This window comes from Capricornis sumatraensis, chromosome X (assembly GCF_032405125.1).
Source record: "Capricornis sumatraensis isolate serow.1 chromosome X, serow.2, whole genome shotgun sequence".
NCBI lineage: Eukaryota > Metazoa > Chordata > Mammalia > Artiodactyla > Bovidae > Capricornis > Capricornis sumatraensis.
Genome location: NC_091092.1, coordinates 24,972,339 through 24,997,290, shown reverse-complemented (window position 1 = coordinate 24,997,290; position 24,952 = coordinate 24,972,339). Strand labels below are relative to the sequence as shown.

The following is a 24,952-nucleotide window of genomic DNA, read 5'->3' as shown; positions in this document are numbered from 1 at the left end:
AATTTTTGAAAGTAGTGTCTTTCTTGTATAAATCTGTGCTTTTTGAATACAAATGAGAAAGATTCTTAGGGGACTGAATCTCAATCTTTCCAAAACTAGGAATAATTTGGAAAGACCGTATAAAAGCCAGCTACTTAAATTGGAAGTGTAAGCTTATTGTTTGAATGTTAACTTGAAAGTAAATATGAGCTTTTTGTCACTGCAGTGAGTTTTTTAAAAAGGTAGTGGCTTTCATGTCAATGGCAGTCTGCCTTTATTAAGGTTGCATTGATGAAGATGGATAATTTGGTTTTTAGGTAGAAATGGGAGGGTGCTCTGAGGGTAGATATTTAGTGATGGCAACTTGCCTACATCAGAAGTAAAAATCTTCATCCTGAAAATAAAGAGTTCAGCATAATACCTCTTTATCCTATTTTCACTTCTTTGAACTCTGTAGAGAATGTGTGAGTTTGGCGCTTTAAACAGAAACTTGAAATACCCAGTCGCTCTTTGGGCATTTAGAATGCTATTTTCTGGCAGTATTTTAAAACAATATAGATGAAGCCTCTGCTGTTACTTTCCTGAAATACGTCAAGCTGCCTTTGACAGCAGCTTTAATTTTTTAACCTCCTTGTCAATCACTAACCCCTCGAGGTTACCGGACCCCGCCACTGAGCTTTGGAATAGTCCCTGCTGGACACCTGCTTGGTGTCTCTCCTCTAGGCAATTTGTGAGCTGTTTGGGGGCGGGGGAGTCGTGAAGGGGGGTGAAGGGGAGGGAAAGGGGGAGAAAAGAAGGGGAGGGCAGCACTGAATTAGATTGTTGATAGCGTCCCTCCGAGGGCTGCTATTAAGAGCATGCTATTCTGTACTTCTCTGCTGCAGAAGACAGAGTGGTATTCGTGTTAGCACACAGCATGTTGTAATGTATGAGATTTTTGCTCATCCCGGCTTGGAATTCAGAATAGGGAAAAGAGAGCAACTTGCATGAGAAGCTACTGGAAGAGCGTGCAGAGTTTTGCAGCAGTTGATATTTGTTCTTACATTTTTTTCCTTCTTCAAACTGGAAAACTGAGAGACTGGCATTTTTTAAACGAGCTCTTCCCATAATGGCATTCTTGTATTGTGTGGCCAGAGCTTGCAGAGGAGGAAAGCAGGCTGCCGAATTTAGTCACTGATCTCTGTTAGCTGTGGCCTAAGGCTATGCTGAGGTTTATATCCCATTTGTATTGTTGCAGCTCAAAAGAAGAATGTTCAGAGGATGACAAGTGTATTCTGAGTAGGTATGTTGTTTCATTTTCGTATGAAACCCGTCTATTTTCTTTTTCCTGCTACTATTGGTCAGAAATCAGGTTAATAGGTGCAGAATATAGTGCCGTGCTGCAGTATCCCTGTTAAGGTGGAACAATGGTCATGCAAGCTGAAAATAATACCAAAAAAAAAAAAAAGCCAAACCCTAGCTGCTTTTATTAAATAAAGCTGCATTGTGTGGTATGCACAGTGCAGTCTTTAAAAAAAAAAAAATATATATATATATATACACACATACTGCAGTCAACGCTTTCCTAACGAGGTGGCACTATTGTGGAGTTTGAATGGTAGAATCATCATATGGCTTTAGGGGACAGGAGGATTTAAAGGAGGTGCCTTGCAGCCCTATTTTGCAGATTGGAAGCATCGGTTTCAGGGCACTGGCAGGATCCTTGGCTTGTTCTCCGCGGCAGCCACTGCTGTGTCAGTACAGTGTGGAATGGAAGTCCTAGTTGGTAGTCTGTTATGGAAACGCTGTTTACTGTTATTGTAGTACCGTGGTGACAACATGCCATTGAAATGGAAAACGAGCTCTCCTGCTATCTGGAAATTCCCAGTTCCTGTGCTTAAAACATCCAGGTCAACTCCACTTTCTCCAGCATACATGTAAGTGAGAGAAAATAGGATATTAAAGCGGGATTTCATTCATGAATCAACCTTGTGGCAAAAGGGGCTAAACATCCCAAACAGCAACATCCAAAACCCCACAAGATGAAAAGTCTCGACCTTGCTGACATTTAACTATATTGGCATGTCCACATTTTACCATTGTTTTGTTTTTCTGGGAGTTTATGTTTATTTTCATTTAAAGTGCTTCATGGTAATGTAATTACTAAGATGAGAGTCTAAAGATACAGCTAAGAAAATGCATAAGGATAAACTTTCACATTGGTTGGATTTTTTGAATTTTGGTTTATCTGTAATACTTAAGATGACTTCTTTTGTGTAATGGCACAAAAACTGCTGATGATTGATGGTGTTGTATTAAATATGGACATGCTTTCTATAATTTTTTGATGAATTTGAAACTTTCAGAATTAACACATTGATCAGAAAAATGAGACTTTTAATCAGGACTTTTATATTTGAGTTGTGTATGAATATTAATAAGTTTGATATTTTATCTTTCTCAGTTTTATAATTTGAGTTCTGAAGTATAGGTTTTGAATTTGTGCAAATTTATAGTTCTGTGAGTAGCTATTTATATACATGGAGTTAAAAGTATACAAATGTCTATTTTAGAAATTTAAGTAAATATATACTGAAATATTTGGGGGAAATCTTTCTAGAATTTTTGAAAATCTTTCTAAATTCACACAGGGTTGCTTTAAAAACAAAATCTAGGAGATATAATAAATTAAAATATTGCCTGTGATCTTTTTTTTATAGAGAAGGAGTGAGGGAAAGCTGGACTTTTTAAAAAAAATTAATTGTGTGAGAAAAGCTTTCGAATGAAAGTCTGTCTTAACTGTAAGTGTTCCCTTTAAAATATTTTTCAGTAGGACAGATGTGGAAAATTCTTCCTGCTTTTAGGTTAATTGTGTGTTTAGAAATCTGGTGAGTTGCCATTTTATTACTTAGTTTTTGCTTTATATGAGGAGCGGATGCACAGGGGTATCTATCTGGTTCTTTGAAAGGCTTTCAACTGCTGAAGAGGTGTGCTTGTGCTCTCAGTCCAAAAGAAGCAATTCCCAGGAACGCGAGGGAAAATGACATTTCAGTTAAATCCCATTCTCATTTCATTTTCAGATTATTTTGTATATTCCTTCTTAGAGATGCTCCAGGTTATTCTATCTGGGTGTTAAATTCTGTTTCCTATAAAGTTTAAAATTTAAGTTATGTTTCTAAAAGAAAAAAGGAAAAAATCAGCTCTATTTGTCTCTGTAAAGCTGTATTTGTTAAAAGTGCAAATTAACGAAGGTGACAGGTTAATGGTGCTCCTTCAAATAATTTGAGAGAATGAGATGTGCCTATTGACTTTATGTATCTTAACTGGTGAGAAAATGACCAAAGATTTACCAAAAGCAACTTTATCATCAAAATAAAACACAACAAAACATACGCACTTGAGGAAAGTAAAGTCAGTAGGTTATAATTAATAATGGTTACTAATGATTCTAGTATTCTTACTGCATTTTACTGTCCGAAAGATCCAATATGCAGCCCCTATTGCAGCTGACTTGTGAGTTTTTAGAGATGGTTAAAATATACTTATATTTTCTCAATCCATACTAGCCACAAGCTCAGATATAGCTTAATACAGCATCTTTAATGAATCACTTTCTTTCTTTTAAGTCCTCACCTCTTTAACCTGATGATATGAGTGAGTTGATTTAGATGATAGAAGCCAGAAAAATATAGATCTTGCATGTTGGCTCTGATTATTGATAGTACACATATGTAGAATGGAAAAGTGTATTTGAGGAGCTAGTGCTAGCCTGGACTGTGTTTGGTATTGTGACAGTCTGTATTATTAAATTGGCCTTAACTTATTTTTATAAGTAAATTAATAGGTTACAATATTATATAAATATACACAGAGAAAATACATTAAATATAGGAAAAGAAGACTAGCTTGGGGAGTTTAAATCAGTGTTTTAAATAAATTGTTCATTTCCTTGCTGGACCAGAAATAAAGATACCATGTTTATTTAACATGTTGTTCTCATCAGGGTTTCCTTATATTCCATAACACTTCTACACATAAATGATATTTAAATTGCACATAGTTTTCACTCAGAAATTATAAAGACTAATTTAGAATACTAGGTCAAGTAACATTGTGTTTGCTTCCAGAATTGGTTGGGCTGGCAAACACAGATTATAGATTAGATGGTTAGTTGTGTCTTTAAGGTCTAAAGTCTTTGCATTGATTTGAAGTAGCTAAATTCTGACTCTTTAATAGACTCTGATGTTTAGAATTTACCTGTAAAATTATGTATAAACATTAAAACTACTGTCTTGAATATAGACTTCTTCACAGTTAGTATAAGCATCTTTTGGTTTATTTGCTTGTGTAGCATCAGTATTGGTTTTTAAACCTTTATCATTATTTACTGTGATTCGTCAGATACATATTACATGATTTTCGTTGATGACTTGGGTACTTTTTCAAAGACTGAAATTTCAATATAAAATATTTTTGCTTGTAGTAAAAGTGTGTTGCAGTAATGGAGCAAATATGGAGAAAATATAAAGGCTCCTCATGGTCTCTTTCTCAACTCAGCATAGGTGCTGCTGACTTGAACTCTTGTATTGGCATTATTGATAGGCCAATGCTGTTAGCCATTAGTAAAAGCTACCATAGAGAATGTTTTACTTACTGCAAACGTTGAACAGAAAAGCTCCCTTCTTCCCCTTGTGGATTTAAAGTCCAAGCTGGCTTGCTTTCTGCTTGTTTAGAACCTGAATGAGAATTAAAACCGTTATTTTCAAGACTTATTGACGATAAAGACAATGTTTATGATAATATGAAGGAAATAGTTTTTTATATAGTTTTTTATATAGTATTAAAATTGTGTTACAGTATGACTCCAGTAAAGTGGAGTACCTTAAAGATGAAAGATTTGGGGAAATTATCTGGAAAATAATCTTTTGGCTTCCAGATAGCTTGATTTCCAAATATTACTTATTGGATAGATATTCTTCTTTCAGCTTCAGTTTGGAACGCTTGCAAGGGTGGTGTGCCATTCAGGTGGAATTCTGAAGGGACTGTCTTGCTCAAAATCTGAGTGATGTGTTGTGTTCCACTCTGTTCAACAGAAGGTTGAAGCTCAACCTTAGCCTGAAGGAGGATCTTCTGGTCAGTGTAAACTGAATTAGTAAAGACTCTGCTCCTGACAGGTGTGAACCATATAAATTAACCTGTCATTTTGCCTAAATTAATAAAGCTGAAAGGGCAGTCACTTCTAAGTGGTTTTCTGGTATTTGGTATTCATTGTTTTCAAACAGCAAATGGTTCCTTCGGGCTGATGTTATAGGGTTAATGTATTATTAGATTCCAAGGACACACGGAAATAGAACAGAATTAGCATTAGCAATCTTTTTATCTTTTCTTTAGAAGCACTAAGTCTTGTTAATAATGGTGTGGCAGTCAGGAGGAAGACAATGGGTAAGAATTAACCAGCACAATGTAACAGTGAATCCTAGCAAGCCAACAATGGGTGTAGAATGAGTGTTAGTGAATGAGACTTTTCCTCTTAGCCAGTGCACTTGTATTCAGTTAGTGTCTTGTTTACAATTATTTTGTTTACTATATAAAATATATTTTAGAGTAAAATACCAGGAACACTGACTTCCATAACAATCATTTTCTATCATTTTATCATTAAAATTCAGTATCCAGCTTTCCCTAGAAAAGATGGTACTTTACTTGACAATAATTTTTCTAGATTCTTTCATACTATATAAATATTCTTTGTGGATAACTCACAGGACAGAGAAAATTTAAATATTCATTTTCTAAATTTGACATGTTTTCTATCCCCAAAGATTGTCTTTTTTTCCATTTTAGTGAATAAAATACAACCTCAAAAATAAAATAAAACAACCATAGAAATCTTTTTTATCTAGCCACATAGTTCCCAAATTGATATTCTCAAATTAGAAAATAATTAAGTATTTTTGCAATTACCATATACAGAAACTTTTGTTTGTGTCTCCTTAGTTTGTTTTTTACTGCATATGTTCCATCTAATAAAATTATGTGGAGAAATAACAACACCTCAGAGCAATGTAATGTTCATGTGTAACTTTTGTATTAGTAGCATGTTTCTTGAGAATTTCCATTGTCTGAACTTGCAGGAGGATTAGCTTAACACTTACTAATGGCAAATCATTGAGATAAAAGTGACCTCAGATGTCATTTAGAGAATCTAAACCCCCTTTAAAGCAAGAATCCTTCCTGTGACACCTCTGAAAGATGCTGATACATATTCTTCTTGATTGCTGTCAGTGACAGAGAGCCCACTACCTCACCAAGGTAGCACCTTTCATTCATCAACAGCTCTTCCTTGTATTGAGCAAAATCAATTCCTCCTATCTTTTATCTCCTCTTCCTAGTGTGGCCTTCTAGAGCTATGGAGAAAAATATTATTTTTTTCCATAACATATAAGCCTGGAAATGTTCTTTCTTTAACCATTACTCATGTGACAGATTTTCCAGACTCTTCGCTCTGCTGGTTGTCCCCCACCCAACAGTTTCTTATGTTAGTCTTTATACAAGATATTGATTACGTCATCTGAATGAGATGCTCCCCATGTGGTCTGACTAAAGGAAGACACCTCTCTCCTTTCATACAGACATGATGCTTATCTGAAAGAGCCTGGGATTATATTATTTTTTTAATCATAGCATTCACCCTGAACCATAGTTAATCAGAATTTGCAAACTTCTTTTCAGAGTTTACAGTGGGTCCGCAATTATTCTCTTGGCTACTTCAAGAAAGTCTGGCATGCGCAAATGAAATTAAAATTTAGTTTTAAAGCCCACTGTTTGTATCTTTAAACATTTTTTTTTAATTTTGTTTTTAAGCCCATTGTATGTGTCTTTTGGGGGCTTCCCCAATTGCTCAGTGGTAAAAAATCTTCCTCAAATGCAGGAAATGTGAGAGACTCAGGTTTGATCCTTGGGTTGGGAAGATCCCTTGGAGGAGAGAATGGCAGCCCACTCCAATAATCTTGCCTGTAAACTCCCATGGACAGAAGAGCCTAGTGGGCTACACTCCATGGGATCCTAAAGAGTCTGACATGACTGAGCACTGAGCATGTATGTGTCTTTAAAAAGATCTCTTAAAAATTATTTGATGTAACTGAAGATTATTAGACACAAGAAATTTGCAAGACAGAAAGCTAGTATTTCTGATGCTTTCAGAAATTTCCAAGAATGTTGTCAATAATTTATCTAGATTCCTTGTATTTTATGTCTAAATAAATGAGCGTTACTTCCAAGTACTGCTCAAAACATTTCCCCAGAGGGAAGAGAGGTGGAAATGCAGATCTTTTATCATCATGGGAAGTCTGAAGTTGATAAGAATTCTAGACATTCTGCTTGAAATTTAGAATATTTAGATGAGACCTAAATAGGGCCAAGTTAGGGGGAAGAAAAAAAAAAACTAAGAGGTAGGCAAGTATTTTGTTTGTATTAATGGCTTTATTACTTCTGGTGAAAAGTCAAGAATTATAACCACTGTACATGCTGATATTTTAAATTGAAATAGCAACCACAGTGTTTTGCTTTTATTTCCTCAAGGCTGAGAATGAGGTGGTATAAATGTGAGATTCTTGGGCAATCAGTACATAAAGAAGTTACTGAGCAATCTACTTTTGAAAGAGCTCAGTTCTTTTTCAATCACCTGTATATTGAGTTTATGATATTCAGAAGTTATTCACTGCCTGATATGTGTCAGGCATAACTCTGCTGGGTATTATGGATATAGTCCTTGCAGTTATTCAAAATGACTGTTCTTTATCTTACATCCTATATGTATAAACAGTTAAGTTGCTTAATTTATTTTACTGCTGTGAAAATTCTAAACCAAAACAAGTTTAAATAACGTTTTTGTTTACTATACTTTCAGTAATGATAATAATTTAATGATGGTAAAAATACTACAGAGGAGAAATGTGTCTGGGCTAACAGAGGAGATATGAATTGGATATAGATAACATTTTAAAGTGCATATTCCTATTGTGATCATTTCACAATATATACAAATATTGAATCATTATGTGGTATACCTGGAACTAATATAATGTATGTCAGTTATACCCCAATTTGTAAACAAAAAAGGAAATGCATATTCCATAAGGTGGAAAATGATGTAATTTATGTTTAAACTTGGGAGTCACCTTTTTAAAGAAGAAGAACGAAGTGCCATCCTTTAAGTTGGACAGGGCTTAGGTGCTTTATAGCATACAAGTGTATCTATTTTTACCTTTACAAAGCATCAGCAATTTGATCCAAGACTATGTGATGTAATCTTACTGAAAAATAAAATTATATTATGTTTCCTACTATAGTAAAATATTTTCACTGGCATGACTTACTATGATTAGGGTATATGTTGTTTTTACCCAATTTTATCACATTTACGGTGTGGTAAGACAGGAGATGGCCAGCTTGTTGTATAATACTTTTTATATGGTTCAGTGGATAAATGAAATATCTTTCCATAAGAACAATGTAAATAAAAACAACTTTCAGAACTCTTGATCTACCTATATAACAGTTGTTATAAATTTCATATGAAATGTATTTATTTCCAGTATTTAAAATGTGCTGGTTTAACATAGTTAAGTGTAATACAATTTATTGAGTTCCAATATTAGAGTACAAGCATTTTGTTAAAACTTCCCAAAGTTTGCTGTCGGGGAAGACACTCCTTTGGGAAAGGTTCCAGGTGTTCTTCTTACTTGTTGCAAGTAGTAAGTCGTTCCTTTTCCAGAAAAAAAACAACAACAACAACAACAAAAAAAGCCAAGCACTTTGTCAGCTGTCTCCCAAACACTCCAGAAAGGTAAGTCTTCTCCCTGTTTTACACTACGGGCACAGTGGTTCCAAGAAGTTAATTAACTTGCTCAATGTCCCACTTCAAGTAAGAGGTGAAGTGAGAATTCAAATACAGGTCTTCATTTCAATGATCTTGGCTTCTCTAATGCCTTTTTGTTTTCATAGAGTTTTGCTACTTTAATGCCATCTCCTAATTAGGAAATATCTCACTAGGATTCGAAGAACAAAGAAGTATGACAGATGAGATAAACTTTTGAATTGGATGGTGGTATAGGAAAAAGATAGCTCTACTTTGTGGTACAGTCAAGCGGTGAAATTACAGGAAAATACTGGGGCAATAATCTTTACTTAACTGATATGATACTGGAATTAACCTCTTATTTCCATTGACAGCACTGTAGCTGTTGCACACTGGGCTAAAATCAAGGTGATGGCAGCGCTGTGTTTGCTTCTGATTCTCTAGGGGAGCATGCATTTCCTGCTCATTTGGATCACTGACAGAATTCAGTTCTTTGCAGCTGTAGGACCACCAAGGTCCCCATCTTTTTTGCTGGCTGTAATCCAATAGTTGATCTCAGCTTCTAGGGGCCACCAGCATTCCTTGGCTTCTGGCTCCCTTCCTCTATCTTCACTGCCAGCAATGGCAAGTCTTTTTCACATCTATCTCTCTCTGACCCCCACTCTTCTGCCTTTCTCTTCCACTTTTAAGGACACATGTGATTAGATTGGAAGATTCAGGGACTTGATTGAGATTTTGGTTTAAAAGCTTTAAATACTGCAGGGGATTTGTTTGTTTGTTTTGGCCAGGCAGCTCGCTCGGTATGTAAGCTCTTAGTTCCCCAACCAGGGAATCAAACCCATGCTCCCCTGCCCTAGAAGAATGGAGTCTTAACCACCAGACTACCAAGTCCCATGAATATGATATTTTAGAACAATAAAATTTTGAAAATGAAACATTACAAGAATGATGTATTAGAGTGGCGAGCTCATCTGTTGGTGGCAACTGGGCTAAACTAGTGCCTTGGCCATCACTGTGTCCTTCCTTTCCCCCTCCCCCTCCTTCTTCCCCACTTGAAAGTCTCTCACTAAGGGTATTTCTACAAATTCTAAATGACCTTTGCTCATTTACAACTTGCCCTGTAACATCTTCTATTTTCACTCTTTGGTTTTGTTTGTTTGCTTGGTTTTAAAAATATAGTGCTTTTCACTGACCCATGAGACCAGAACATGGCATCTTAAAAAGAGCCTAAGTATCTTATTCAGGATTCTTTGAATCCAAAAGCTGGGAGGAACCTTAGAAATCATTCTTTGTCATACCATTGTACCTAGAAAGAGAATGTGATGTTTAAGTCTAGTCAGTTTTCTGCCATCTGTGTACATTTGTATTTGATGATTTAACCCAGTCTTAGTTTATATTTCCTTTTTATTACTTCATCCTGTTTCATTAATTGTATTACAAATTAATGTTAAAAAGCAGTTTACTACAAAAACCTCAACTAGATTTCTCTTTATAGATGTGATTATACTAGAGATTTTTCTCTTGTATTACATTGAACCGTTTTCCTAATTAACACACAGTTTGACCTAGCTTTAATTTGAGTGGACCTAAACTCCAGTACTTTGGCCACCTCATGCGAAGAGTTGACTCATTGGGAAAGACTCTGATGCTGGGAGGGATTGGGGGCAAGAGGAAAAGGGGATGACAGAGGATGAGATGGCTAGATGGCATCACTGACTGGATGGACGTGAACTCCGGGAGATGGTGATGGACAGGGAGGCCTGGCGTGCTGCGATTCATGGGGTTGCAAAGAGTCGGACACGACTGAGCGACTGAACTGAACAGAATATTTGAGGGACTCCCCTAGTGGTCCAGTGGCTAGAACTCAATGCTCCCAGTGCAGGGGGGCCAGGTTTGATCCCTGTTCAGGAAACTAGATCCCACATGCTGCAATTGAAGATCCCGCATGCTGCAACAAAGATCAGAGATCCCAACAAAGATCAAAGATCCTGCATGCTGCAACTATGTCCTCACATAGGCATGTAAATAAATATTTAAAAAATAATAACATTCTTTAAAAAGTTTGAAATACAGTTTTGAAGAGTATATGGATATTCTTGGTTTAAGTAGATTATCCAGTAGACAATTCCTTAGCATCACCAAATTGAAGTCATTTTATTCATTATGAGTATTTTCCCTCAAAGGATGTGTGTGTGCAGTCATTTCTGAATGATTCACAGCTAAACAAAGGTTCATGGAACTGGAACCAAAATTTTCATCTTAAGTAGACCAGTGACCTGGCTCATTAGCATATCTTTCGTAGGCATATTGCTGAAGTATATAGATATAATTAGAGACTTTTTTTCAAATGATGTGATCTACCATCAATCATCATACGTTTGGCCTTCTTTCTTGTAATTATAATTACAGATTATATTTTTGCATAGTGGATATTATTTGATTGCTGATCCAGCCTTGCAGACAGCCTGATCTGGGATGGATAATCCTTTCAAATAAAATAACAGTAAGGAAATTCGATGTTATTTACTTTTTTTTAATTTGGTGTTTATATGCTAAATATGAACTGATACGCTTCTGTACCAGGGAGCAAGTATGTAATTAGTTTTGTTACTGTAGCTTATATAAATTACGAAATCTGGAATTTGTTAGTAGATAATGTTGATAATTTATTATTATTTTTATAACATTTAGTCCTTTGCAAAGTAATTATCTCTTTTACTGTAATCTCTTTGCAAGCAAGTATCCCTTTTATACCTATCTCCTAATGCAGGGCCTGGCACATAGCAGGTGTTCAAATGTTGAGTTAGTGAACGGATTTAGAGCGAGTAATTTTTAGGTCTGTAGCCTTGTGCAAATTATTTCACTTAAAAGTGTGTTGCATATCTTCATTTCATATATAGAGGAATCTAGTATATTTCAGTCTTATTAGATAAGTTACAGCTATCTTTCCTATGAAAAGAGCTAATCCAAAATCCTGATTCTGCTCCTTGCTTACTGACGAATACCATGATGCTGGCACAGACTGAAAGTAATTTTAGCAGAAGCAATTTACCAGTGACCAGAATATTTTAGTCATGGTTCATCAAATTGTAATCTGATAAAGAAAGTAAGATTATGATCTCTTCCAAGGCAGCAAGGTTAAGATTTATTTGGCTTATTTTCACACGTCCTTTACCATGATGGGGAAAAGTATTTTAGACAAATTTATGTTTTAAAACTAGTATGGTTGCACCTAAATGATAATGTGTTTTCTGTGTATAGTTTGAAAACAGAAAGGGCTTACTAAGATAAAAAGAAATCTGACTAGGTTTTAGGAGAAATAAATTTAAGATCAATACTCAAAAAATCATGCACATTTACTTATGTTTTGAATTATTTTATACTTAAAGAGGCTAGACCAAATGTAAAGGTTTAACAGATGATAATTTTTTTTTTTTGGCTGTGTTCCACGGCTTGTAGGGTCTTAGTTCCTCTGCTGGAGATTCAACCTGGGGCCATGGCACTGAGTCCTAACCACTGGGCAATCTGGGAACTCCCAGCAGATATTAAATTTAAATTAACTAACTTTCCCTTCTATCAGAAATATTTTAAATAAATGTATTAAATACATTACTTGGTTAACAATAGAAAAAAAACCAGCATAGCAGTTATTAACGTATGAAAACAACATATTCTAAAGCAAAATAAATGATAGTTTGTGAATAAATTTAGATTTTTATTCTCAATCATTAAATATATATTTGCTTTGAGTTATTTGCCAGAATGTACAACTAGTTAAAGAGGGCTAGTCCAAAAAGCCTGGAGTCCAAGAGTGTAAGATTTGACTTTCGTTCAGCAAGCAGAGAGGAGTCATTGAATACTTTTGAGCAAGGAAGTGACTTTCAGAGCTATAAATACAGCAGCAGTATGTGAAGAAGCTGTACTGTAACAAATATGTTAATAACCAAATCCAAGGAAGAAGTAATAGATACCCAAAGTGTGGCAGGGACAGTGAGGGTGGAGAGGTGGTGAAAGATAGATGCGTACTAGAGAGACACTTAGTAGTACTTTGTTAGTTGCCTGGACATAGGAGATGGGAGAGAACCAGGAGTCAAAGATGACTGAAATATTTTGATGATAACACTTCTCTTTTAGAATCCAGAATATCCTATCTATGTCTCTCTTGAATGCATGACATCTAGATACATTTGAGATTCCTAAACTTTCTTCTGACTGACTAAGCTTCCAGGAATGATCAAGAACTATGTAGTCAAATTTTTCCATTGCGAGTATGGAACTTATGTACACCCGTGGTGGATTCATGTTGATGTATGGCAAAACCAATACAGTATTGTAAAGTACAAAAATAAAATAAAATAATAATAAAAAATAAAAAAGCCAATTTTCTCCTTAAAGCATGATCTATAAAAATACTGGATTTTGAACATTTAAAAATGACATTGCTTCAAGAAATAGCTTGTTGTAAATGGGGTGATTTGAGGGGGAATAGCATTTAGGCCAGCATTTTCCAACTAGCTGAGCAAACTTGACACCTTGACCCTGTTCTCTTCATCTACTTGGTGACTCTTCTTCATCTCCTTCTCACCTGCAATTTGAGAGTCAGAAATTATAAATTGGGGTTGAAAATTAGTTTAAAGGACAGTATGGAAGGAAGGAAAGGAAGGGAATGCTTCTCTCTTGCTTAATATCCTTCAGTTATATATGTCACAAACAGTTTGAGGCAGTACTTCATTACAGCTTCACAATTCATAGATTGCTTCAGCAAGACACATGCACAGTCTGAAAATGCTCCAGTTAGATTCTATTTCAGAATTCCCACTTAGTTGACTGGGAAATGTGAGTGTTGGATGCCTATGGTCATACTGTTTATATGATATGGTCTGCCTTGACCCTTTTTGAGTTCCAACCAAGAACACAAACTCTTTAAGCCAAAGACCATTATGTTCCTAAAAAGAAACACCTTACCCCCAAAGTGGCAAACTCCTCAATGAATCATAATTTGCATCTACTCTCTTAAAAAAAATAACCAGTCTGCCTTCCAGGAAGTCATTACCAATTTTATCAAGAATACTTAATATTTGGGGTAAAAAAATATAGTCATGGTACATAAATATTTTATTCAAAAGACTCCTTCCTGCACAGTGGACAAAATCTTATGAAAGTATTTTTATAGAGCAGTTTTTGTTACTCACATTAATAGAGTTATCTGTAGTTAGATCATGAAATTGCATTGTGATGTTGAATGCAACTGACCAATACAGTGATCTTAGTTAAAATAGTTTTCTAGGACTGTAGTCAAGTGGAGGTTCTGGATGGCATTTCAGGAGAAAAATCAGAAGCCATTTCTGCATTTCTTCTCTTAGAATATGCTTGAATGTATAGATAGGTGAGTGGGCTGTGACAGTAAGGTTTCTTTCATCTTCTAACAACCTAAGAACTTAAGGTCAGGAATAACCGGTTATGTTTCTTTACGGTAAGCATTGTACAAGGTGGATAACAAAGTCTTATAGCAAAGTTTCATTTAAAAAGCCTTAATGATGAGACTTCCCTGGTAGTCCACTAGTTAAGACTTTGCTTCCAATACAAAGGGGATGTATTCCATCCCTGTTTGAGGAACTATGATTCCACATGCTACAGGGCTCAACCAAAAAAGAAACAAACAAAAGCGGGGACTCCCCTGGTGGTCCAGTGGCTAGGACTGCACTCCCAATGAAGAGGACCTGGGTCCAATACCTGGTCAGGGAACTAGGTCCCTCCCACATGCCACAATTAAGACCTAGGGCAGCCAAATAAATATTCTAAAAAGAAACAAGAACAAAACAAAAGAAAAACTTAAATGGTGAGGCAAATATGTACAAAATGGAAAATAATTCCATTATGAAAAATTGTACTAAAATGAGACTTTTTGCTTCTCCAAGCTTCATATCTGAGACAGGCTTGGGAGAACTATCCTTAGTGTGATTCCCAGACTCTTGGGGTTAAGACTTTATCTTCTGATTTCTCTGTTTGTATTGCCTTCTTTTCTCTTAAAAATACTGGCTATCATAATAAAACATCAATTTGATGAAATCATATTAAACATTTAAATGATTGATTTGATATATTCATTGAAATAATTATGGTTGCCTCTAGGTCATTGCAAAATCAAGAATGAGATTTGTTACGTTTATTATAGTCTTTGAAGATAGAATCAGTGGGACTCATAGAGCTGCCAATTGTAATTCTTAAAACATGGAGTGCAATTGGCTATTACTTTTAAGTTGGAAAGTTTACTCCTTGTTATTATTATCATGTTTCCTTTTAAAAGAGAAATAAACATTCGCTTAAGACATGGTCATGAATTATTGACTTCATGAAGTTGAATATAACTAGGAAATTCAGAAAAGACAGAAATGGATTAGATTTTTACCACTTGATTAATGATTCCTCCTGTTCCCAGAGAGATTTGTCTCAGTGATTTCTAATTGGTTTTGAGCTTGTGGAATCTGCCTTTATAATAAACTCTAAAATTGGATAACTTGGATGTTTGAATATTTCATAAACTGAAATTTTAGGCAGGTAAAAGCCCAAGTCTTTAATAATACAGTTTTCCCTTGAAACGCACCATAGCACCATAGTCAAATTTCAAAGTTAGTGAGTTACAGATAATAGGAGTAAAATGACGCCTTGGTTAATAAATCCTCTGGGAGCAAAAAGCTCCTTTATAGAAAGGTGGCCGGGGTGTCAGAGTTCCCATTCCAGTTTCCTCATTTGGGGATTGAAGAAGGAGAAGGCATGCTCCTGGCCTCAGGTTTGGCTCAACTTCTTCATAGCTGGGCTGGTGCTGGCTATAGTGGGGTAGGGAGCATCCTTTTAGAGGGTTATAACTCTTTCTTCTGGGTCCTGGGAAGGAAATGATTGACTGTGATGGGAGTCTATGCTATTCACCCAAACTATATGTCCATGTTGCTGTCTGCCTCCCACCAGTACCACTTGGGTACTCTCTCACCTTATATGGCTTCTTAAGGCAGGGGAGTTTTGACTGAGACTTAACTTTTTAGGTAGTAGATACAGAATCGGCATTTAGAATTCATTTATTAAAAAGTAGTGTGGTTGATTTACAATGTTATATTAGTTTCAAGTAGAACTCATTCTTTTGCTTATTCTTTTTGTTTCTACTTCTGTCTATCTATCTATGTACCATCTATCTATTTAACTACCCACTGGGGCTTCCCTGATGGCTCAACTGGTAAAGAATCCACCTGCAATGTGGGAGACCTGGGTTCGATCCCTGGGTTGAGAAGACCCCCTGGAGGAGGGAACGGCTACTTACTCCAGTATTCTGGCCTGGAGAGTTCCATGGATTGTATAGTCCATGGGGTTGCAAAGAGTCGGACACGACTTAGTGACTTTCACTTTCTATCTATATCTTTCATCCAAATATGATGAGAAATTTATATAAACCAAGCTTCCAAACAGTAGAATTTTCTAGTCTAGGTGCATGAGACTTGATGTAGTTTAATTGATATATGGATTTTAAAAGATGAAGGAAGACTAAAGTTTTGAAATATAGATAGAGGGAGCAAACATTAAATTGACAGTGCCCTGGTAGCTCAGACAGTAAAGCATCTGCCTACAATGTGGGAGACCCAGGTTCGATCCCTGGGTCGGGAAGATCCCCTGGAGAAGGAAATGGCAACCCACTCCAGTATTCATGCCTGGAAAATCCCATGGACTGAGGAGCCTGGTGGGCTACAGCCCATGGGGTCTCAAAGAGTCAGACACTACTGTGCGACTTCACTTCACTTCACTTCAAGGACAGGACTGAGATATTCAATGCAAATGCTTTATGGTTTGGATAATTAACTTTCATCAAGTTAAAGTAGAATATCATTTGTCGTCCCATTTGTTTAGCCCAATTCCCTCATCTGTGTCACAGTGCTATTTCTGTGATGGCTATTGGATGGCTTTGGAATTCAGAATCTGTTCTTTTAGATGTTCGTATCAGTAATGTTGAGTTCTCCCTAAATTTGATCTGAGTTATATCTTAGGATGTGCTCCCTCCCAACCCCAGATGGGCATGGAGAGGTTTTTAACATTGGTATGGTTGTTATGGAGGTAGTGGTAAAAGTGGGTAATTTTAGCCTGAACTAATTCAGCCAACAAATTGGTTCCCTGTAACAGGACGATCCTCGTGTCTATAAATTAAACATTGGAATGTCCATCTTGAGGCTTCATGGCCTATATTCTCTGCTCTTTGTTTTTTAGGCTTGGTGTGGTGGGAACAATGTGGGCTGTGGAATCAGATTCAAGTTCAAATCAGTTACCAGATTCATCTCAAGGCCTTAAACTCACTGAGCTTCAGTTTCCTGTCTTTAAAATGGGATTGTTACGAGGATTAAGCAGCACAGAGAACATGTCTGGCACACTGCCTAGTACACAGCAGGTGCTGGGTAGATGATCTTATTCCTGTGTTAAAACTGACATCAGTTATTTATTAATGTGATTTTATTTTAAATGTGACATACATTTGCATATAAAGAAACTTCTTTACTTTGGGAAATCACTTTAAAGTCTGACGCTATCACCTTGAACTTTTTCTCCTCTTTTGTGGGCTCTGGTATTGCTACAGCAGAAAAGAAAGCCTTGGAAAGTTTAGCAGCTATTTTATATCATCTATGCTAAAGATTTCCATTAGCAGATTTATTGCAAGCTGACAATAATGTACTTATGTCATTAAAAAATACAGATAATGAAAGCTTTATCTTTCTTGGCTTCTTTGAGGCAGGCATCTTCTTAAGATACATTCTCCATAGTTTCTGAAATAGTGATTAATTTACACTTTCTTAAGAGGAATTGCTATGATGTTGATAAATTCCTTGTGCAGTAGTACCATAAATGATAATTTTAGTTGGGCTATATCTTTAAATATTTTAGGTTTTAAAGGTTTTTCTTTTACAGAAAATACCAGGTTTATTATATGTACATTAACTTCATGAATTGGAAAATTTCTGATTTTTAAAAATACTTTCTTTTTTTTCTTAATGTCATTGAGTGTGTGTGTGCATGCATATGATTCAGGTTTTGATGGGGTGGTGAAGGAGAGTTCTAAATTTTTGAGGTAGGAAGCTTATTAATATCTTTAGAATTCACTGCAGAATGCAAATTTTGAATCTATAGAAAAATCAATGGGAAATGACTAATACCATCTTAAGTTTTTAATTTATTTCTCATGGGGGAAGGAAATACCTTGACGGATTTAGCACTCAAATTCAAATGAGTGTGAGAACAGGTGGCTGAATTTTTCCCCCACCTGCCAATGCAACTTTATCACAAGAAATGTTTCATTTAGCAAATGCTGCTGCTAGCAGACACTTCTCTGTTTCAGAGCAGAAAAACAAATGGCGGGGGAGTTCTTCTTTGAAGAAAGCCTTTTTCTTGATTTTCTTTTTAAATTGTGAGTGTGAGAAATATCTGTTTTATTTTTCTGGGGGACGGGTGGTGGAAAGCATGAGTCAGTGCCTTGATTAACCAACATGACTTGTGTTGTTATACCATTCATGACTTTTATTTTTGTTTTGTTATTGTTGCTATACTTGCACACCAACCCAATGGCATGACTTTCAATTATAATGATATTATTACTCTGGGAAATTGCAGTATTTGAATAATACTTTTGACACCAACTCAGAAACCCCTGTTCTTTTGTTATAGTGCTATTACATTATTAGAATTACATACATTGTTAGGCTTAATTGCTTTATAATGTAATAGTCACAAGCAATAAGAAGTGCTGTGAAACTGATTTGGAACTAAAGAGAGAAAAAGCATTGATATACTTCTACCTTTCTAGTTTTTCTGTGATTCACTTATTTTTTTCCCTCAGAAATAAAAAACAAGTAAAGGAACAACTTGACACCTGTTCTGATGGTCTTACATATATCCTATCAGCATGTTTTATTGAAATTGATGAGTGTTCTAAGACTATTTGAGGCTTTGGAGCCAAATGATGCAATTATGAGATACCCTTCCCATCCCCATATGACATACCAACAAACCTGACTGCTATTGTGAATTCTAAGTACATGGTTCTTCACAGAACATCTACCAGACTATTAGTTCTACAGAGCTATTCATTGTTGAAAACATATTTGAACCAGATTGACAGACCACTGTTGCTCTAGCCCACCTACTAGTAATAAACAGTCCTTCATTGACATGGTGTTCAGTGTAAAAAAAAAAAGAATTTGTACATTTGATGAGTTTTAAATTTTCATTAAAAAATCCATTGAATAAACAGTGCCATACAGATGGCAAGGGCTTAATACGTGTTTGCACTAGCAATTTTGAGAATATATCTTCTCTACTCTTTAAGTGTACAGGTTTGCTTTAATTTGCATATTCTGGAATACTAATGAGGTTGAAGTTGAGCATTTTCTGTTAATTATTTGTATTTATATATTTATGAATTGTGTCCTTATATCATTTACACCTGTTTCCCTTGGGGTAATTTTTTAAAATATAGACGGCTTTGAGACAGCATTACAATGTTAGTGTCACCCTGCCAACGTGTGGCAATTGCTTAGATTGTCTATTTCCTTTGTCTTCAAATAAGAGTGCAAAAAATGCCATAGTCTGTGTATGTTTGGTTTGACCACCTTTGTAATGCTTTTAATAAGATGATCAAACAGTGCTTCTTTCTCTACCTAATGCTCTTCAAAAAAGTAATTGTTCCCTTTGAGCAAGTACAGTTGACTGATTCAAGCACACTTTGTGGAAGATTGCTTTTGCGCTCTGTGGTTGGTCATTGTTTAGGAAATAAGATGTGTCCAGTGGTGGTGGGGTGGATGGGAAAGGTGTGGTAGTAATGTATAGACATTATAAGAAAAAGATTGAATTTTTCAAAAGAAAATTGATGAACACAATCTTACCCATGAATAATTGAACAGTTTTGATGAAGTGGGACTATTTGGACTGAGTTAGCTTAATTCTAAATTGCCATGTAAAAGTGAATTCAAATACCAATTGTTTTCTTTCTCCCCAGATAACAGTTGTTTTAAGCAGAGTTAGGAATGATTCTTACATGAGTTTGCAAAGAACAAAAGCCTGTGTGCATGCTAAGTCACTTCAGTTGTGTCCGACTCATTGCAACCCTATGGACTATGGCCCTCTAGGCTCCTCTATCCATGGGAAGAGGCAAGAATACTGCAATGGGTTGCTACACCCTCCTCCAGGGGATCTTCTGGACCCAGGGATCAAACCAGTGTCTCTTATGTCTCCTGCATTGGCAGGAAGGTTCTTTACCACTAGCGCTACCTAGGAAGCATAACTGTCTTATTAACTTCAAAGCTGTTATCTACTTATCTCCCATAAACAGTTGATTTTTCAGATTGATAGACTGGAGGAGAGCAGAGATATTCTATTATTAGATAGTCTTAGAAGAGATAGTGGTAATTAATAATTCTACTGTGTTTCTGACTGCTAGCATTACCTCATGGAGTTAACTCTCAGACTGAGAAGTTATTTAGAACATGAAATTTCTTTAGAAAAATTGTCCTGAGGAGGTTATGTCTCTCCATCAGGGTTTCTCAACCTTGGCATTCTTGAAATTTTTGCCTGAGTACAATTTTGATGTGGAGACCTTTCTTGTGTGATGTAGGATGTTTCATAGTGTCCCCCTAGATGAGAGGAGCAACCCCCACCTCCACCTAGCGACCATGTAAAATGTGCCCAGACAAGGCCAAGCATGGGTGTGGGGTGATGGGAGGCAAAAATCCCCTTGATTCCCCTCCCTCCACTGAGGGCCACTAGTCCCTGTATCGCTTCTAACCAATATAACTTGAAAAAAATAAGATTAAAAAATGTTATTTGTTCTTGGAATTACTCAGATAATCATTCCTTTAAGGATAGTTTGATGTAATTGTGGCTTGGGGTTTGCAGAGAGGTTTCACCTCCTTGCAATGTTGAAGAACAATGTGCTTCACGGCCAGTCAATAAACTTAATGAAAAGGAGATAGAAGAGAGTATTGAATCTGCTGAGGTTGACATGACATGTGGTGTTACTGATGCAGAAATAATAGGGAGCGTTGTGAATGTTAAAAAGTCAAAAGATGTTGATAAAAAATCATGAAGAAGATGATTTTAGTAAAGCCTTCTTTAGCATTTGAAGTAATTAGTTAGAAAGCCAGACGTATTATCTTGCCAAGAAAGGGCTGTATTTTCATATTCCACCTTTCAATTTTAGGAGCAAGAGACCACTGACATGAAGCAAGTGGTTGTCTGCAGTTTATTCAAAAAAACAGTTTCCAGGATATGTCACAGGGGCAGTGCGGTTTCAGCTTTACTCCTGTCCTGTTTACGTCTGTGGTTCTATAAAATGATAATTGATGGTCCTTTAAAGCATTGCATGATAAATAAGTGTCTCTGGACTGACCCACAGAAATGATGATAAATTAAATCTCTCATGTGCCAGGTTCTATGTCAGGAATACAGAAACTAATGAAACATTCTGCTTGAATGTCCCATTAAAATAATCCTGGATGAGTGGAATTTTTCTGGTTAGGGATATCAGTTACCGTCATTCTATTTGCCACTTTTCCATTTGATTCTGTAATTATAAATGTCTGTCTGCAGAAGCTGGTTAAAAGTATCTGTGAGTATGTGTAGGCTATATATCATGTATATAATTTAATTCTTTTTTAAAAGCTATTTCCAAAACTAGTGGAAAGCTATATTCATTTTTTATGCTTATTAAAATATTGTTCAGATTTTCCTCTTTATTAAATATCCATGAGAGTTGAATAAAACATGGTTATATATTATTAATTCATTTTTGGTTATACTATACTCAAAAGCAGAGACTTTACTTTGCCAACTAAGGTTCGTCTAGTCAAGGCTACGGTTTTTCCTGTGGTCATGTATGGATGTGAGAGTTGGACTATGAAGAAGGCTGAGCACCGAAGAATTGATGCGTTTGAACTGTGGTGTTGGAGAAGACTCTTGAGGGTCCCTTGGACTGCAAGGAGATCCAACCAGTCCATTCTGAAGGAGATCAACCCTGGGATTTCTTTGGAAGGAATGATGCTAAAGCTGAAACTCCAGTACTTTGGCCACCTCATGCGAAGAGTTGACTCATTGGAAAAGACTCTGATGCTGGGAGAGATTGGGGGCAGGAGGAGAAGGGGACGACCCAGGATGAGATGGCTGGATGACATCACGGACTCGATGGACGTGAGTCTGAGTCAACTCCCGGAGATGGTGATGGACAGGGAGGCCTGGCATGCTGCGATTCATGGGGTCGCGAAGAGTTGGACACAACTGATCGACTGAACTGAACTGAACTGATGGCTCTAATATTGTTCAGAAGAAATGACATCACCCTGAAGGCCAAGATTTTTGCTAATTATTACAGGATTTAAAGCCATTTAGTTGGTGTTGGAATTCAGAAAGCACAAACTTTATTAAAAGTATAGTCTTAAAACTTTTTTTGCTGTTAAAACTGATCAATGTAGGCTATAGGTATGGTAGGGGGAAAGGTGAAATCTTTATGGAATTGGATAGACCTGAGTTAGAGAAACCAATACTTCAGCCTTCAGAAGGTTAGAAAGAAATAGGAAAAAGACAGAGTTCTGGCACTTGAAAATCCATTCTTCCTTCTTCCCTTCCTAATGTCCATTTTAGCAGTCTGTATCATGAATGCACAAACCCGTTCAGAGCCACAGGCTCCCCATTCTTAGGCAGGTGATTCAGAAACAATTAAAGCAATACATACCTAAGGAAACAGAAGTTGCCGAGTCTGAGGAATAATGAAAGGTTGTACATGATGGTCAATTTTTAGTGTAACCTGAAGCCTTATAACTATTGTTTTGCCGTTTTCTCTGTGAAACTAACTGACCTGTTGACTACAGGTTCTCTAATGCTTTTTATGGCCCCTGAAAAATTGCCAATGTGATGTATACACTTATTATTTTTATTATTTGTTTGTTCGGAAAGATGGAAAACCACAAAGCTGAAGGAAAGTGAAAGTGAAGGTTGCTCAGTCAGGTCTGACTCTTTGCAACCCCATGGACTATAGAGTCCATGGAATTCTCCAGGCCAGAATATTGGAGCAGGTAGCCTTTCCCTTCTCCAGGGGAATCTTCCAAACCCAGGGATCAAACTCAGGTCTCCTGCGTTGCAGGTGCATTCTTTACCAATTGAGCTATCAGGGAAGCCCATGCTGAAGGTAGTTAGCTAAATAATCCCAAGGGATTATTTGGTGAGAGATACTCCCAAGAAAAAGAAATTATTTCATGTGTAAAAATTCGGCTGTGCTCTGCAGCTTGTGGGATCTTAGTTCCTAATCAGGGATTGAACCTGGGCTCTCAGCAGTGAAAACACAGAGTCTTAACCACTGGGCCACCAGGGAATTCCCTCATGTGTAAAACTGTTTGTTCAGTTGGAGTTGATTAGAACTACAGTAACACGAAAGGAAATAATGTATAGTATATCACAGTTAATCTTTGTTTTTTATTTATGGGATCTTTGAAATTTGGAAACAGACTATATTTAGATTCAGATCCTGGCCCAGTCACTTTACTAATTTTGTGACCTTAGGTAAGTAATTTTTAACCCTTCTGTGGCTCATTTTCCCTCCCCTTAAGAAAAAGGAGATGATAGTAATATTATTGCAGTGGATTGCTTTGAGGATTATATGAGATCATGTGTGTAAATTTCTTGACAAGTATCTGATATACAGTGATTGTTCAATAAATGACAGATATTATTTTTATTTCTAAAAGTAGATATTCCAAATTAATTTTAATTGCAAATAATACAATTTGATGGTATTGCTACCTAAACAAAACAATCCCAGAGCAATTACTCTGGCACTGAAAAAACAAACCCTTTGTAATTATAGTTTTGAGTCAGCTGTTGGGTTGATTTCTCAGTTCTCATTTATCTCTTCTGATCTCAGAAGGCTTTTTACAAATATATATCTATTTCTTTTGTGATATAGAATGATATGAGCCTCAAATACAATGCAACAGCATTCATGTGTCTTCCATAGTCAGATGATTGGCACATAATCAGATGAGTGAGTGTTTCTTTAAATCATCTCATTATTGTGAATTATATGACATGTTTTCATTTGGTTTTCCTTCTGATTTAAAAACCTTTCAGATCTCTAGTGGAAGAGGAAGACCAGCACATGAAATTGTCCCTTGGAAGCAGCGAAATGGGCCTCTCTTCCCATTTGCAGTCTTCCAAGGCTGGAACCACACGCATCTTTACCAGCAATACCCACAGTTCTGTGGTGTTACAGGTAAGTTCACTGTCCCTTTTACATTATTTACATAGCTTCAGAAACCATCCAGGGTTTTTTTGGTGTGGGATGTCACTAGTGGGAGACGTTGTGCCTGTGTGTGGACAAGGGGTTTATGGGAACCCTGTATACTTTTGCTGTGATCTTAAAACTGCTCTTATATTTTTTAATTTGTAAAAGTTATCTTATTTTATTTATTGGCTGTCCTGGGATATGGCATGTGGGATCTTAGTTCCCTGACCAGGGATCAAACCCACACCACTCTCACATTGGAAGCGTGGAATTTTGACTGCTAGACCCCCAGGGAAGTCTAAAACTGCTCTTAAAAAATAAAGTTTACTAATTAACAAAAAAAGTAAACAAACAGAGGAGAAACCTTGAGGGGGGAAATTACATGCCTTCCTGATGTTAAAAGATATTCTGACTCCATTGTTTATTTCGTTTGTGTAAGAGAGATTTTGCTCTCATGCTACTTTCTTACAGAATGTTGTATCTGACAACATTGGCTTTTAATTTTGTCTTAGGAAGGGTAAATATCACAAAGCCCCCACATTAAATTTTCTAGTTCCTCACTCACAACCTATTTTCCCATCACCTTTATCATAGTTCTCGAGATTGTATTTATTTGGTGTCTCAGCTCACATTAACAATTGTGGATATAGGAGAAGGGTTGAGGGCTTCTGGAGGCAAACACACTGATACATGCAAGAAGTAATAACTAACATCAAAGGAAAGAACAGAAAAACAATAGAAAGCCAAAAGAACACCAAAAAGTGTGATATGGAGCTGTTTAACATAGGGATAAGCAGTCCAAGTACTTCTGAGTACTGTGGACACTCCCTGACCTCTGT

At 36.4% G+C, this 24,952-nt stretch overlaps 1 protein-coding gene across 4 annotated transcripts in view; it reads left to right on the top strand.

The window, feature by feature from the left end:
• Positions 1 to 24,952, top strand: part of KLHL13 (kelch like family member 13) — a 74,222-nt gene that overhangs the window by 10,666 nt on the left and 38,604 nt on the right. For 2 of the 4 annotated variants that reach the window (XM_068962456.1, XM_068962455.1), the window contains exons 1-2: positions 1,182 to 1,261; positions 23,960 to 24,101. In XM_068962456.1, the coding sequence (XP_068818557.1) occupies positions 1,182 to 1,261; positions 23,960 to 24,101 (222 nt within the window). Of the gene's footprint in view, positions 1 to 1,181; positions 1,262 to 1,797; positions 1,896 to 23,959; positions 24,102 to 24,952 lie in introns of those variants that run through there. The other 2 variants (XM_068962453.1, XM_068962454.1) reach the window with 2 other exon arrangements.